At 50.1% G+C, this 16,676-nt stretch overlaps 1 protein-coding gene across 8 annotated transcripts in view; it reads right to left on the bottom strand.

Annotated features, from left to right (window-relative positions):
* The window catches only part of PSKH1 (protein serine kinase H1), a 38,942-nt gene extending 27,125 nt beyond the window's left edge, over positions 1-11,817 (bottom strand). Inside the window, exons 1-3 of one of the 8 annotated variants that reach the window (XM_040571383.1) lie at positions 11,728-11,817; positions 10,949-11,110; positions 8,771-9,802 (exon numbers count right to left, since the gene is read on the bottom strand). In XM_040571383.1, the coding sequence (XP_040427317.1) occupies positions 8,771-9,715 (945 nt within the window). In that variant the 5' untranslated portion in view covers positions 9,716-9,802; positions 10,949-11,110; positions 11,728-11,817. Of the gene's footprint in view, positions 1-8,770; positions 11,111-11,444; positions 11,629-11,727 lie in introns of those variants that run through there. The other 7 variants (XM_040571390.1, XM_040571384.1, XM_040571388.1 and 4 more) reach the window with 7 other exon arrangements.
* Between the last annotated feature and the right edge of the window lie 4,859 nt (positions 11,818-16,676).

Raw genomic sequence — 16,676 nt, 5'->3', positions numbered from 1 at the left:
CAAAGATGATCAACAAAAACTGCTCATCCTTGACTGCAGAAAGTAAAAGCAACTCTCCAAAGTGTTCGCCTTTCTAGGAAAACAACCCCAAAGAGAAACAGAACTCCAGAGGCTCCAGCCAGGTAGAAACCAGTCTCCTTTGAAACGATCAAACTAAAAATGTTCAGGAGAGGCTTTCTAGAGCCAGGGTAGAATGCATCGCCCCAGACTTGGCCGTTACCCTCTCACAAATAAAAGAACAAACTTCCCAGATTTCAAACCAGTTCAGAACCAGGACCTCAGCACCCAAGTTGCCTGTTTCTAGGCTTTAGCCACATACAACAGAAGTGCATCTTTTTTATGACCTGAATTCAGTATCAGTCAAGTCACCCACCCGCAGGTTTAAAGGTGGCCCTGGTGCACATAGGTGGAGTAGTTCCACGAGGACAGGAAAAGGAAAGCTAAGCAGCAGAACACCACATGCACATTTCCTCACACTAGAAACTACTCCTTTCAGCAAGAGCAGCATCTCTCCTCCTCCCTGGCATCACTCCCCCCAACCCTTCCTCCAGCACAAACAGCTGCTACCACCACCACTTATGCCAACACACGGTATCTGACAGAGAAGTAAACCCCTTATTTCCAAGCAAACTCAGGTACCAGTCTGCCTGTGCAGCTGCAGACGGCTGTGCTGGCACAGCTGAGACCACTGAGCACAAACAGGAACGGGGCAGGGAACCAGGTCTGCCTGGTTCTGCCTGCTCAGTCCCCGGAGAGACATCCCCAAACCACACTCACAGCTCTAAAGCTGCAGAAGGGCTTTTATTGCACATGAAATCAGTGAGGAAAGGCACCACACACACATGGGATCACAAAGAACTGCTTAAACACGGGGCTTCGGCAGCTGTCCCCAAAATTCCTAGAGCCCTTTCACACCCAGCACTGGAAGCAGCAGGGACAGTTTTGGAAGACTGCATCTTAGAGCTGACCCAGCCTGCTAAGGGCACAAGGAAAATAAGCAAAAACCTAAACAGCAAAAACATGCAGCGAGGGAAGCTGTCAAAGAAAGAAGAAATCACACCGAGGGCAGCAGGGAGCAAGCCAGGCAGGCAGAATGAGGAGACGGGTTTTGTGGTCGTACTTCAAATCTGAATGAGTCACCAAACAGAGAGGGGCAAGAGTCACAAGCAGAACACAATTCACACCACATTTTCCTTTATAGATGCATAATGTCAATACAGACTCATTTCTCCAAAGGAAAAAAAAAACGGCTCTGCAGGAGAAAGGGAAGTTAAACTAACACTGTCATCTGCAAAACACTTTTCATCACCAAGAAGCCTGTATACGCTGCCTACTTTTTCACCCACGTAAGAGGAACTACAGCACTGGGTCATAATTAGAGAGTTCAAGAACATTTCTATTTAACAGGAGATGTTTACCCTCCTTACTTTTTACATTTCTAGCCTTACCAACGGAGTATCATACAACAAGTTAAATTAGCCCATGGGAGTTGGCGAGCCTCAGGTCTGATCTGATCCTGAAGCTTGGTAGAAGCAGCACTGCCTGCAAACCACAAGCCAAGACCCCACAAAACACATGGTACCTACTCCAGTAAAGTCAGACGGGACGACTGAGTGCCACGGCACACCAGCAAGCACACCACACAAAACACCTCCGAGCTCAGCAGCTCTTGGGAGAGGACGAAGCTCCAGGCTGAGAGAAGGAAAGACCAGCAGCTCTACTAAATCCAAAAGTTAAGAATGTAAGAGGACGGATTACACATCAACTAGTGCAGTCTGGTGTCTCCAACGTCAGCCCTCCCTCTGCATCTGCAGCTAGCTGAAGAAAACAAGCGCTGTGTTGCAACTGAACACCACCCCCCTCCGGCCCTCAAGCCTCAGAAACTTGTGTCTTAGTGACCTCTTTATACTTGCATTTTTTTTTAATGCGCATCTCTCCGTTGATTTGTCTTCCATGAATTCATCCAGGTGCTCTTTGAACTCAGGCCAACTACTAAGGTCTGCAGCACCTGCATCCAGGAGGTGCACAGCCCCCATCTTTACTGCCCAAATGAACTCTGTTCCACCAGCAAATGTGCTGCTTCATTAGCAAACTTGGTCCCGATCGCTTTTGGACAGAAGGACACAGATCCCTCCGACTCCAGTGTTTTCCTTCACCATGACACGCTGACCACGTGTTTCAAGTTTGTGCTTCTCCTCTTCAGGGAGTCGTTGATCCACGCAAAGGCCATTATTGCATTGCAGCTGCGGAGCTCCTGTAAGAGTCTTTGGTGAGGATCTTTATTAACCTCCACTGGAAAGTTGAGGAAAGCTACACCAAATCAGATCATTTCTCCGCAAGGCTGCTGAGTACCTTGCAGAGGACAAACAGACTTGCAAGGCCCAACTTCCTTCAAAAAAGCCACAAAGTTTATCAAACATGTCTCTCCTTCTGTCACATTTATCAGTGCATCCACTACCAACATCCAGCTTCTTGCTCTCAAACTCTTTTTCCTAGGGGTGGTCTCAAATTTACTAGACCTTAATTCTTTAGACAACTGCTGGAGCCCTGTTTAAAACAAGCATCACCCTTCTTACTGAAGGTTTTATTGCACCAGTGATTTTGAACAGGAGGTTACATACCGCTGCTACTTCATCTTCAAGTCTCTGGAACCTCTGGGTCAGCGCTGTCCAACTCATACAACCTGTTAACTGCTTTTCTTGGTTTGTTCCATTTTCTACAATTGCTTCAATTTAAAACACACACTCCAATGAGCTCCCCATTAAGAGATGTTCCTGCACCAGCACCCACCAGCCTCACCCGCAGTGAACAACTGCAAAAAGTTGATCCTGTTTTATGAATAGAAAAACAGACGAGGAGAAGTGACCTGCCAAGATCATATACCAAAACCAGGACAATCAGACTCTAGCTTGGTTTCCCAATTCATCCGTAACACATTATATTCCACTTCTTCCAGCAAATTTCCCAGGTGTGTTAAGCAACATAAAAATATCGGTATTCAATAGAAGGAAAAGCTTTGAAATAGAATCAGAACAAGCCTGTCTTAGCAGGATAATGATGGTCTGATGTTCATTTTCACCGTCTCCAATTCAAAAGGAAACTGTGAATGGAATCCCAACTTTATTTCTCAGACAACTTTAAACTACAGAAAGATCCCCAGAAATTGCTTTTATCCTCACAACTTCAATTAAAATATTGCCGATTTTTTTAGTGAGCTGTAATAAAGCAAGTGAAAGAAAATGGTTTTGCAGCAGACTACTTCAAGGCATGTAACTCTTGCTCAGAGATGCCCAGAAAAGCATGCCAAGTTACAAAGCTAGCTTTTCTTCATCCTCACCCTGCCCATTACTCCAAGCAGTTCAGGAAGTACAGAAGGAGACACAGGAGATAATCAGGGCAGTGATGTCAGCAGTACCTGAATAAGCTATTATGGGAGACCTCTCCTATTGATCTGCTAATAGCCTCTTGAAACACAGCTCACGCTCCAGGAACAGGAGAGCAGTGCTAAGTAGGTCCCAGTCAAAGAAATTACGTTAGCTGGACACGAGCTCACTTGTTTTTTGAGAAAATGGAGCTACTTCTCCGGTCAGCATGCGTGGTGGCTTTTATTCCTCTCTCAATACAGCTTTTTCCTGTCCAGGTTTTAAGGCCAGATCTTTAAGAAGTGGGACTTGGGGCCGACTCTCAAACTCCTGCCACCACTGCAACGTGACAGCGCAGCAGCACACTTGGGAATTCAGCTCCCTCTCCTAAGTCCTTCGCTACTGAAACTTGTCCAAGCCACACAGCTCAGGCTGTCAGCTCCAGGCACACTGCTTTGCAGCTTCTTTTAAAGCTTCCTCTCCCATTTCACATCTTCAAAGTTTGTATTACAGAAAGGAAAAAACAGTCGTTTCCGTGAAACCTCTGCTTCTGAATCTTTCCAAGATGCTTCTGCAACACAGTCAAGCGTTCTGCCCAATCTTGTTCCAAATAAACCAGAACTTACGGCTCCTGCTGTTTCCATTAATCTGACAAATATATCAATGGGCCCATTTCTGACATCTTCCCACTTCTTCCAGTGGGACACAAAAAAGACCAATTTTCTGTGCACATCAGACATTTGGAAGCATTTAAAAGCCCAGAAAATGACTAAGAAAGCTGGCAAGGTGCAGGAAACACGCCAGACACCTCTACATCTCTGGCTCACTTTGTTTCCACCTAGAATTTACACACAAACTGGGCAGCCTGTTACTGCTTCTCCTGCCAACATGCAGCTACAGTCAAATGTGTCTGCAATTCAGGGGCACAGGCTTAATTACAGCAGTAAATTAAAGCATCCATTTTCCCTGGCGCTGGGAGGGCAGAAAGCATCTGGGCAAAAGATACAGGCTATTGGCTGACACATGCCTTACTCCAAAGCAGTAAAACATCTAAAAGCTTCCCAAAACAACCATCCACATCACAGCCTCCACAACAGCCTTGTAAACTATGTCATTTATGGTGGGATAAGAAGTAAAATGCTTCAGGCTTGCGCACTGGCACTTTCAAGACACATACAGCCTAGTTAGTGCTTGTCCACTATGCTACCCTCGCTTCTGCAACCTACAAGAATCCAGTGGCCCTAAACACAAGGAAGTCAAAAACTCTCAAAAGGATTCAGTTCTGGCACAAGGACTAGAGGACATCAAATGAAGTTACCCCAGGGGACACACACACACACCCCCTCAAGCACTTTTTTGGATGAAGAGCCCTAGTCTGTTCGTTCATTCTTCAAATGGAACACCTTAATTTACTCATGCTTCCCCCTTCCTTGTAGGTTTTTCAGTTCTGCATTTTTCCCAGCAGGAACCACACACACGAACATTCACACGCAGGTACACAATGGAGATGGCACAGCAGGGACATGTGCACTAGTAACACTAAACCCAGTATCAGTTGGCTTTTGAATACTAGAAACAAGATAATGTTTAGAAGCATTTAACCAAAATCATTTCTTCTGAAGACCAAGCAGCACCTTCAGAGCTCACCATCATTTATGGACTATTCAGATTGCCTTTCTTCCCCATGGGACCACTTTGAGAGACCAAATGATAAATTGGCGGATGTTTGTTGTGAACAAACTTACTTGGTCTTGCATCATGCCTCAGTTCTGTTTTTAACCTCAACAACTGGTATCACGAGCACAATTTATTGCAGGTCAACACTATCCCGTCCCTTGCTTATGTGACTCCAGTTACCATGTTTCACAAGAAAGAATCATAGAATATCCCGAGTTGGAAGGGACCCACAAGGATCATCAATTCCTGGCACCACTCACGTCTACCCAACAATTCAGACCATATGACTGAGAGCACAGTCTGAACGCTTCTAAAACTCCGACAGGCTTGGTGCCGTGACTGCACCCCTGGGGAGCCTGTTCCACTGCACAAACACCCTCTCGGTGAAGAACCTCTTCCTGATGTCCAGCCTGAACCTTCCCTGTTGCAGCTTGACTCCATTCCCTTGGGTCCTATCGCTGGTCACTAAAGAGAACAGATTGGCGCCTGCCCCTCCACTCCCCCTCGTCAGGAAGCTGTAGGCTGCGATGAGGTCCCCCCTCAGCCTCCTCTTGTCCAGGCTGAACAGGCCCAGTGACCTCAGCCGCTCCTCATACGTCTTCCCCTCTAGGCCCTTCACCATCTTCGTAGCCCTCCTCTGGACACTCTCCAACAGTTTCACGTCCTTTTTGTACTGCGGTGCCCAGAACTGCACACAGTACTCGAGGTGAGGCCGCACCAGCGCAGAGCAGAGCGGGACAATCCCTTCCCTCGACCGACTAGCGATGCCGTGCTTGATGCACCCCAGGGTACGGTTGGCCCTCCTGGCTGCCAGGGCACACTGCTGGCTCATGTTCAGCTTGCTGTCAACCACAACCCCCAGATCCCTCTCTGTGGGGCTGCTCTCCAGTGTCTCGTCTCCCAGTCTGTACGTATAGCCAGGGTTGCCCTGTCCCAGGTGCAGGACCCGGCACTTGCTCTTGTTAAACTTCATGTGGTTGGTGATCGCCCAGCTCTCCAATCTGTCCAGATCTCTCTGCAAGGACTTTCCACCCTCAACAGAGACCACAACTCCTCCAAGTTTAGTGCCATCGGCAAATTTGCTCAAAACACCTTCTAGTCCTACATCCAAATCATTTATAAAAACATTGAAGAGGACTGGCCCTAAAATGGAGCCTTGGGAGACCCCACTGGTGACCACCCGCCAGCCAGATGTGGCCCCATTTACCACAACCCTTTGAGCCCTGCCTGTCAGCCAATTGCTCACCCATCGGATGATGTTTTTGTTTAGCTGTATGCTGGACATTTTGTCCAGTAGGATCCTATGGGAAACCGTGTCAAAAGCTTTGCTGAAGTCCAAAAAGATCACATCAGCTGGCTTCCCTTGATCAAATAGATGGGTGATTTTATCATAAAAGGAAATCAAGTTAGTCAAATGGGACCTACGCCCCGTGAACCCACGTTGGCTGTGACCTATGACTGCATTGTCCCCCAGGTGCACTTCAATAACTCCCAGGATAATCTTCTCCCTAATTTTACCAGACACTGATGTGAGACTGACAGGCCTGTTGTTACCAGGTTCTTCTTTCTTCCCTTCTTGAAAATTGGTACAACATTTGCCAGCTTCCAGTCAACAGGGACCTCTCCAGATTCCCAAGAGCATTGAAAAATAATTGAGAGGTCCCACAATGATGTCAGCCAGCTCTCTGAGCACCCTGGGATGAACCCCATCTGGACCCATGGACTTGTATGGATCCAGGTGGAGCAGCAAATCCCACACACATTCAGGGTCGGTTGGGAGTTTATCATTCCCACCATCACAGTCCTCCAGCTCAGGGCACCTGGAGTCCCGAAGCTCATCATCAGTGTTGAAGACAGAGGCAAAGGCGGCATTAAACGTCTCTGCTTTGCCTATGTCCTTATCTGTGAGGTGACCTCTCTCGGACTTCTCCTTACTACTATCACGCTAAACTTAGCCAAAAGTTCTGCAGAAAAGTAAAAAAGAGCAAGTGAAAAACGACCCGAGTCACAAAATTCCACGTCCACAAGCACATGCACTGAGGGCTGGAGACATGAGATGGAATGCACCAAGTTACCTGTACACCATACCAGCCCCACATCAGCTCGTAACACTCGGGAAATCTCTCAGAGAGACCGCACACTGCTCTCTACCTCATCAGCCAGGTGCTCAGAGAAGCCCAAACAAATAGAGTATCAGAAACCCTACGGGAAAATGTGAACAACCAGAGACCTTTCTATGCCACAACACAAAGCCTTGGTGCTCAACATACTGAACAACATGAATAATCTCCCTGTCTCAAAGATCAGAAGTTACCCTTCTCTAGGCTACAGCAAAAATCAGATTAAAAAAGGTCCCACGAGGGAAGAAGCAAATTCAGAATCAGTCTCACTGACCTTCTAGCACCTTGAGACACGGGGCCGACACAGAATCACGCAAGCAACACAAGGAACATGCAAGGAACCTGAGGCACTACAAAGAAATAAGAACTCACAGAGGGAAAACGACTCCAAGCACTCCCACACCGTGGTCAGACAGAAAGAAGCTTTAGTTTAGAAAGTTAGAAACTGACTTAGAAAAGTTGGAATAAAGGTAGCAAGTTTGAAAGGTTATTCTGCCAAAATAAAGACACCCTCAATCCATCTGCAACAGTTTTTAGTTTGCAACAGTTCAGCAGGATGCCACCTTCATCAAGATGCCACCTCCAGCTAACAAATCCTTTGAACTCTGAGGATCAGACATTTGGGTCTCATAAAACTCACTTGGGGAAAAGACGACAAACTTTCACATGCAAAAAAACTACCACATCACTCCTTCAAAAGGAAAGAGCTGGAAGTAGAGTAGAAAAACAAGTGGCCCAAACAAGAACAATGGAGTGAATGAAAAAGGACCAAATCCGAGTTTGTTTAAGTACTCCTGAAAGCTCTAAAGTCTGCGGTCTAGAGATAAACATTCAGACTGAGCAGTCAGTACCTACCTGCTGCTTGAATGAGAACCTACAGGGGGATGCGTGCACCTGAATGAGTTCTGCTAGTCAACGTGCATCAGAGAGAACTGGCCCCTTCACATGAGAAAAGTCATGGTAGCCGTGTGCAGCTAGTTCTGTTCTGCAGGGTGATGGGACTCTGGCAGAGCAGAGGCACCAATCTTCTGCCCAAAAACTGTCTCTTAGGTTTTCTTGTTCCATAGTTATGATGAAAACCATCCTTCTAGTCTCAACTTTGTCACTCACTAAGCTCAGGAAGCAGTGCGGATCAATTTAAAAAAAGGCTCGTGCCTCAAGACCTAAAGAGCATGTGCTCCTTTGTCCGTCGTAGCCTTATCTTTCAGCAGTATTTTTCAGACTACACTTGGAGCTGTATCTGAAATCCAACTAGGTACGTACATGTCACATTTCAAAAACTCAGCCTGGCATGAGTTTCAATAGCACCCCAACTAGAAATCCACAAGTATTCCAGTTCTGTCAGTCCCTTCAGTTCTGTTCTACAGGAACTGATCTTTCTTTAGAAACACTTTTTTTTTTCCCCCCAAGAAGCTCACTGTGCTGCAATGGGAGCACTTTTGGAAAACAGAGAGAAAGCATAAAGGGATTTTAAAGGCCAGAATCACAAATTTTTCAAGCTGCTAACATTACCGCCCTGCACAAGCCAGCCAGCTTCTGGAAAGCACACAGACCCACATACAGAGAGCTTCTTGTTCGACTTCCCCTCACCTTAAACCCTGCCACACTCACCTCGCCCGAGTAACTGTATTTTCCTTTCAGGATCTGCCGGTATAAGCGGGTACGGTTGTCATCTTCAAAGGGCATGGTGCCGCTCAGGAGGATGTACGAGATCACACCCAGTGCCCACATATCCACAGAGTTAGTGTACGGCTTCCTGACCAGGATCTCAGGAGCAATGTACTCTGGGGTCCCACAGGTGGTTTTCATCAGGCAGTCATCGCCCTTCTTCCGAGCACTTGCCAGTCCAAAGTCCGTAATCATGATTTTTGAATCCGTCCCAGGATGGTAGTAGAGCAGATTCTCGGGCTTTAAGTCCCGGTGCGTGATACCCAGCGTATGCAGGTACCTCACACCATCTAATACCATCTGCAGCACACGCGTAGCATCTCTCTCCGTGAAGGAGCCTTTCGCAATGATTCGATCAAACAGTTCTCCTCCAGTTGCCAGTTCCATCACCATGTATACACGGTCCTGGGTCTCAAACACCTCTATAAGCTGGATTATGTTGGTGTGCCGAACCCGCCGTAGTACACTAAGCTCCGACTCGCACACTTCCCTCCCCTCCCGGTATTTGGTCTCTATCATCTTGATCGCATAGGGCTGCTTGGTAGCCTTGTGTTCCACCCGTACAACGCGGCTAAAGCTTCCTCTTCCAATCAGGGCTTTAATGTCGTACTTGGCCGTCACTCTGGGGTCAAATTTGGCACGGTACTTAGCCACTTTGTTCTTGCGGGGTTCAGGCTGGTCCACGTGGGTAGGCAGGTGGTTACCGGGATATGGGTTAGCGTGACGCGGAGGCGAGGGAGAGCCAGCTTTGATGACAGTCCCACAGTCATCTTTGATGAAATGCTTGTATATGTCATTGTGGCCTGTGTAAGGTTCTACTTTTTTAACCAGATCTAGCTGCACATCTTTGGGGGGCTCGGGAAGAACCTTGCTTGTCCCACAGCCCATCACTGAAGGGTGTTAATTCCCTGTCAAGGCATTTTCCCAGGGCAGCATCAGCAGCAACCACATCTGCAGCAACTCCCACATCTGAACCTTACAAAAAGGACAAGAAAAAAGAACAGATGAACGGGAATCAAGGCAGTCAAGTTTCAAATGAGAAAAAATGCCAGCGGTTCATGTCTCAACAGAGCCATGCTACCACAAACTAAAAGTTGGGGATTTTCACCGTACTTCACTACAGAGCACGCACAATGCTTTGCCACTTTCATCACAAGATAGTGCCTATAAAAAAAACAGTCCTGGTCAGAACAGATGTCCATGGATATTCTATAGCTCCCCTTTTCATTAAGCACAGTTTGTCTAAAGCTGCCTCCCAGCTGAGCACTGAATCACAGAACAGCTGAGATTGGAAGGGACCTCTGCAGGTCACCTCATCCAACCCCGGCTGCTGAACAAAGCTCAAGGAAAGAGCTAAGTGTTTTCTTTAGCTTTGTTCAATCTGATAAACTTTGTAAGACACCCAACGTTCCAAATCTTTTAGTTCTGAAAGTTCTAATTAGAAACTCCACAAACTATCTCAGCAGCTTGTTCATTCAACGAACCCTCCTAACATTTTCTTTATATTGTAACTCGTACTGGTGCTTTTAATCTCTCACTACTTAGCTCTTAGGGATCAATGAAACTGTGCAGAAGGCAAGGAATATGGAGACAGAGGCAGGCTGCTTTTAAGATGCAATTTACCAATTAATTTACTGCACCCCTTGGAAAAAAAGGAAAAAAAAAAACAGATCTTGTTTAACCAGAGCAAGCTTTTAGCTTCATTCTCCAAGCCCTAAGAAATCAAGTTGGGCTCTGACATTAAGAAGCATCCTGACTCAGTTTTGCTTTTTTCGCATGTTCAGAGACCAAGCTGCACTTCTGTTCTTCCCTACAGAGCTGCGTCTAGCTGCAATAAGGAAGTGGAATTGCTACCAGCTGTTCCAGATTGGAGCAAACAGAGGTCTTGCTCGCCACACTGTATTCCAACAGAGCCAAATCAGCTGTGCTTCAGCAAGTCTTTACTTTAGGTCCTGATTAAAACAATCTGGAGGTGGAGAAACTGCCTGCGTGCATTCTGGCAATTAGCTGAACAGTTTTAAGTTTCTCCTCTTTGGCTCGGAGCCCATCGACATGGTGCCTCAGCACTTGCAGAAGACTACAGGAAAGCTCTTTGCCTTGAGATGTAATGGCCCACCTTACCACCACCAAGCGTATCTTCACTCATCTACCACCTCTCCACGCAACCATTCAGCACGAACAGCAGAACAGGGACCCTAGATGGTCTTCCATCAGGAGCATTACGTGGGGGGAAAGAGGTGTTTTAGAGGGACATCAGGAAGAAGTTCAGGCTCTACATTCAGCCTGGAAAGAAAATACGGATTTAGTTAGGACTCATTTTTAAGATCAGACACCAAGACGGTAGCTTCTCGTGGAAGACCTACTGGCTGTACCAAAGTCAGACACGAGCACACTTGCACCACAGCGCAATTAACTTCACAGAACACTTAACTAAGACTTGGATTCACCGATGGCTGTCCTGTAGCTGGGTGCCCCCTCAGATTAGAGTACCGTGACGATTAACGTATGAAATATTTATGCTACTCCTGAATCATGCCTTACACAGAGTTTTTCCCCAGCACTACCGCACCTTGGGGCGCTTTAAGTTAGCGGAGCCGTGGAACGAGAGCACCTCAACAAGACTATAACGGAGCGATCCCTACAGGAGCCCTTGGGCGAAGCGTCCCCGCGGTGAGGAAAAGCACCGAGAGGAACCCACGGCTGGCACCGGCGGAGGGCAGGCAGCGACCAGGGACCCCCCGGGGGCTGGGGACGGACGTGTCAGGGAAGCGGGGCTCCCCTCCCGGCGCCCACCTCCTCCGCCGCCGGCGGAGCCCCGGGGGCCGGGCACGGAGCGGTGCTCTCGTGACCCACCCCCCCCCCGCGCCCCGCGGGGTCTCGGTGCCGGGCCCCGCACTCACCTCGGGCCGCTCGGCCCCGGCCCGGCCCCGCCTCCCGACGTCAGCGCCGCGCGCCGCGCACGCCCGTGGCGGGGGGCAGCCTCCTGCAGCGCCCCCTGCCGGCGGCCTCCGGGAGGCGAGGGGTGGGGGGGGCGGAGAGGCCCGGGCATGAGGGCGAGGCAGGGCGGGCCCCTGGAGGGCTGTGAGGGGTGTCCGGCCCCGCCGCCCCGCTGTGCTGGTTGTGGGGGTGTCTCCACGCCACATGTTGCCCGCAGCGTCCCCGCGGCACGGGCAGCCCGTGCCCCGTATGGCAGCACTGCACATGTTCCCGTTAAGCAGACACCCCCCCCACCCCCCATTTTAGGCAGCTCCTCAGGGGCGCTGTGGGTGCCTGTCCGCCCCCAGGTGCCAGCCGCAGCCCCGGCAGCGATAACCTCACAGAGGACGGCTTTCCCTGGGGCTTTGTGTTGTCCATTAGCAGCTTCCTCACAGCTTTGCTTCCTGGCTGGCTCATGAGAACATCAATCGAGGCAGTTGTAGATCTCCGTCACTGCTGCTAATTGTCAGTGCAAACAGAGAGCCAACATGTATTGAACTCCCGGGCCAGAACCACAGATTTCTGAGAACTTCAATCGGAACATCTCTTTCTTGTATTATTTATGCCATGGAAGCCCACCAGAGCCAAGAGAACATTGCACCAGACATCCACAGTGAGCCAGCACATCCGTCCTGAAAACTACCCAGGGACAAGGCCAGGAGGGACCCACAACTCACTGCAGAAGCCAAGGAGAAGAATAGTTATGGAGAACATCCATCCAGTGATAAATCAGTTACCACATCGTAAGTTTGGGTTCAGAACTAGACAGCAAACTTCTTTCACGTACCAGGAGACTGCTGTAGGATGAACCACCTCTGACTCCCAGCTGACTTTCTGCACCTGTTCAGAGGAGAACAGACCAAGGCCGATATGACCAAGGCACAGCTTTGGGATTCATTTTGAGATGAAAACTCACAGAGGACAATTTAGCCATGACAGTTGTTATTCAGTCCTGAGCCATTTCTCCAGCTACAGCCAGCAAAGTTTCATGACCATGGTAAATGTAACTGGGGCTTCAGATGCCGGGGAGGCTGTGTAGCCTCCCACCCCAACAAGATCTGGGTGCACCGCTTTGCCAAGGGAGGAGCTTCACCGTGCTCCTCCTTGCCTGCCTCTTCAGAAATCCCTACAAATAAAACAGAATCATAAAATAGGCTGGAGGGATCTCTGCAAAGCAGCAGGGTGGCCCTGTAGCCTGGCTGCTCCCACCTGGGAACCAGCATGCCTGTTCCATTCCTCGGGCTGCAGAGGGACAAAGTGAAGGGCGCAGGGCACATGGCGAGGTCCTTCTTTGCCATGCAAAGACCACCAGGGGAGTGCAGTGGGCTCAGCCTCAATGGACATGAAGCCAGGTGACAGCTTATTCCCAAACCCACATGGTAGTGAGCTCAAGGTTGTCCCAGCAAGGCCGAGCAGAGGTCGGAGCAGGAGGATGTTCAATTAAATCTGCTTAGAAAAAGAAATCCAACTTCCCATATGCCTCTGTGGAGAAATAAAGCCCCAAAGCCGAGCGCAGAGGGGGTGCCAGGCTGGGGGCCGAGCGTGGCCCCGCTGTAGAGGTGACTCTGGCTCAGCTGTTCCTGCTGCAGCCGATCCACGGGGATTGAGGTTACCGTTTTGTGTTCCTATGGAAAGTTCAACATTTGGCTGGGCAGAAATCCCCACATGGCCTCGGACGTGAGGGCCGGACGGAAATCCCCACACGGCCTCGGACGGAGGCCAGCCCTGCGACACAGTGTCCTCTGCTCTCCATCAGCCCTGAGCCCGGCTGGAGTATGGAGAGCAGTGAGGAAGCATCAAAGCATGGAAGAAGGTGTCACACCATTTCCTTGCAGCCCTCACCTTCACTGGCAGGAATTTCCTTGGGTGAAGGAAAGGAAGATCAAACCATGGTATGGTGGAGGCAGTGAGCAGCATGGCCAGGACATTGGCCCTCGTGTCACTGTGCCACGTGTGCTGCCGTGGTCACACAGCTGCCCAGAATAGTGTCACCATCTGGTTCCAGCTGCCCAGGGATGTGGAAGCCTCTCCAGTCCCTTCTGCGATTACAAAAAGTGAATTTGTGCATCAACTCAACCTAACTCTGCCTTCCCTTATCCCTTTTTTTTTTTAATAATTCAGGTTTGTCTCTTAGAAAAAAGAGAGGGAGATAATGTCTGCCGAGCGCTTAATCTTCTGCCCAAAGAATAGCAGAGAGCAAATTAGGATCTACTCCAATTAATTTGCCTTGATGGGCAAAATCTGGAGAGCAGCCATATCTGGGAATTAAGAACAAAAGCGGGGAGTGTAAAGTAGGTCGCTGGAGTTTCATAACCGGAGCGATGGGTTTTCGCAACGTGCTGGGTGCTCAAAGGCGCCCGTCCAGCCCCACCAGTGAGCACCAGTGGCCGTGGCGCTGCTGTGAGCACCTACCTGCCGGGAAACCTTTGAGCTGGGTTTGGGATTTAAAGGAAAAAATAACTGGCAGGACAGAGTGGATGGGACATGATGCTGGGGACCAGCCAGCCACACCATGTGAGCTCTGCTGGAGGAGTCAGTTACTCCTCTGGCTGCATTTTAGGGGGAAAATCCTTCCTTTCAGGGAAAAACAAAAAAAAAGTATGTTTTTAAACACCTAAGCAGAGCTCTCCCCAGAACCAGCCTGGAATAAACTGTACCAGTGCGGTTTCAGCTTGTGCAGTTGCTTTAAGGACAGCAAGAGGCAGGCCAGTGTGCAGTGAGCCAGCTGTTGGGTGCAGGAAATGTGCAGGAAGGAGGCTGTGTCCCTTCCTGCAACAGGACCCAGCCGCAGGACTGACATCTGCCTTTGCCACAAACCCCTGAACCCAACCTGGGGACGGACACTGGCTTGTGCCACGACCCTCCTCCAAAGCTAGAGAGCAGAGAAAGGCAAAAGAGTTGGTAAACGTGGCTCTGCCGGGATGTTTGTGATGTTCCCAGGGCAGGATGAAGTCCTCCATGCTCATGCGTCAGAGCCTGTGGGATGCGTGGCGACGTTTTGGTGTGCGAGGCGCACGTGGTCGTGACACATCCCAGGGCTCAGGACACATATTCAAGGGTGTGGACCACATGTGGTTCATGGTCCGATGTGGGAAACATATGTGGTGACATATTTAAGGTGCGGGACTCAAGCAGTGACACAGCCTGAGGTGCGGGATGTGTTTCCATGTGCAGAAGAGATCCCAGACACCCACCTATCAGCTCCTGGTGTGACCGGGGCCGGGCAGGGGCACTATGGCAGTGGTAGCACGGGTGAGCATTGCTTGGTGGCCCTCCAGCCCCTGGCCACCTCCAGCCGCCCCTCGGAGGTGCTGCCGGGGCAGCAGGCACCCGCCCGGCCAGCGCTTATCCTCTTAGCCATCCTGCAGCGATCCGGCGCTAATTCAGCCTTAAACACAGGATTGTCAGAAACTGGAAATGGAAGAATAGGCAGATTATCCCCCCGGCGCCAGCGTTAAACACGGGGAGCGGCAGCTGCCGTGCGAGGAGGGCTGGGGCAGCATTCTGCCCCCAGGCTCAGCATCCTCTCCGTGCGGTGCTTTGCGCCCCCTCAGCCAGCTCCAGGCTGGCTAATGAATTAAATAGCAGGGTATGCCAGGCCTGTGTTAACCGGAAACACCGGCTCTATCCCCCAAAGAGCTTTAAACCCAGCAGATGCTCGACTGACAGCTGCCAGCGGTGACCAAGGCTGGGTCTACCACTGCTGCGACAAACCTCTGCCAAGACAGCAGGCCCAGCAGGAAGAGGTTTTCCAGCTTCTGCAGTGAACTGGGACAGCATTTTCCCTGGCTCAATAGGGACAGCAGGAGCTGAACGCCTCACTCGCACAGGGAGATGTTCAGATACAGGCCAGGGTGCAAAGGCTTCCAGGACAACACCAAGGTTGGTTGCGGGAGCCTTTGCAGTCCCATAGACAAAACACGGTGCTACAAAATGTGGAAAAAAAAATACAGAGGCTAGGATGTTTGGCATTGCGCCATGGCACTCATGCCAGCCAGAGGACACTGATGGCCAAGGCATGGTTTCCCGCGTGCCACTGCTACGGCCAGATCCAGACGCTGGCACTGCGGGCGGTTATCTGTGCCGCAGGGGGCAGGCCCCTTTGGGATTTTAGCGTCCCTTCAGGTGGTGGGCAGGGGGAGCTGCGCATTCCCTTGGGAGCAGGGAGGTCACCTCACCACGCTGGGAGCTGCTTTGCCACGATGGCTTTTCTAGAAAAGAATTTTGCAGTGTAACAGCAGCAGTGATGGGAACAACGGCAAAGAGCAAGCCATGCGGCTGGGACTGACACGGCCAAGTTGCACGGCAGCGCATCACCTTGGTTTGACTTCAGCAAGTCCCACCTGGGACCTGGATAGGGGGTCAGTTCACAGTTTTTTTCACCTATATAAGCCCATTAAAAAAAAAAAACAAACCGCTTTTCCCTACAATCCCCCATTTCCTTCATGATCATTAGTCATCAGTCACGATCATTAATAGGACCAAACATAGCAGGACTAGAATAAAAGATGGAAAGTGGGAATATTTGCAGAAAACTGCATGATGCCACTGCTGTGGGCTGGGTCACAGGGGTACGTTGGTGGCACCCCAGCCCAAAGCTTGGCTGAGCATTCGGGCTCCCGCAAGCAAGAAGCCAGATGAGTTACATTACAGCCTGGCTCCGCTGGGAAGACAAAATCCCAGCAAAACCCTTAACATCCCTCCGGGGAACAGCAGGGCAATGGGAATCCCTGGTGCCGCCTGGGTGTGCCCTGTGCTGAGGCCATCGGGGTCCTGTGGGTTCCCAGCACAGCCGAGGGGACGGCGCGAAGCCACCCCGAGACAAACGGGGCTCTGGAAGGGCGCGAGGGCACCGCACAGCAGAAAGACGGGA

The sequence above is a fragment of the Cygnus olor genome, chromosome 12 (assembly GCF_009769625.2).
Source record: "Cygnus olor isolate bCygOlo1 chromosome 12, bCygOlo1.pri.v2, whole genome shotgun sequence".
Lineage (NCBI taxonomy): Eukaryota > Metazoa > Chordata > Aves > Anseriformes > Anatidae > Cygnus > Cygnus olor.
The sequence above is the reverse complement of the archived record's forward strand: the minus strand, read 5'-3'. Positions and strand labels throughout refer to the sequence as shown.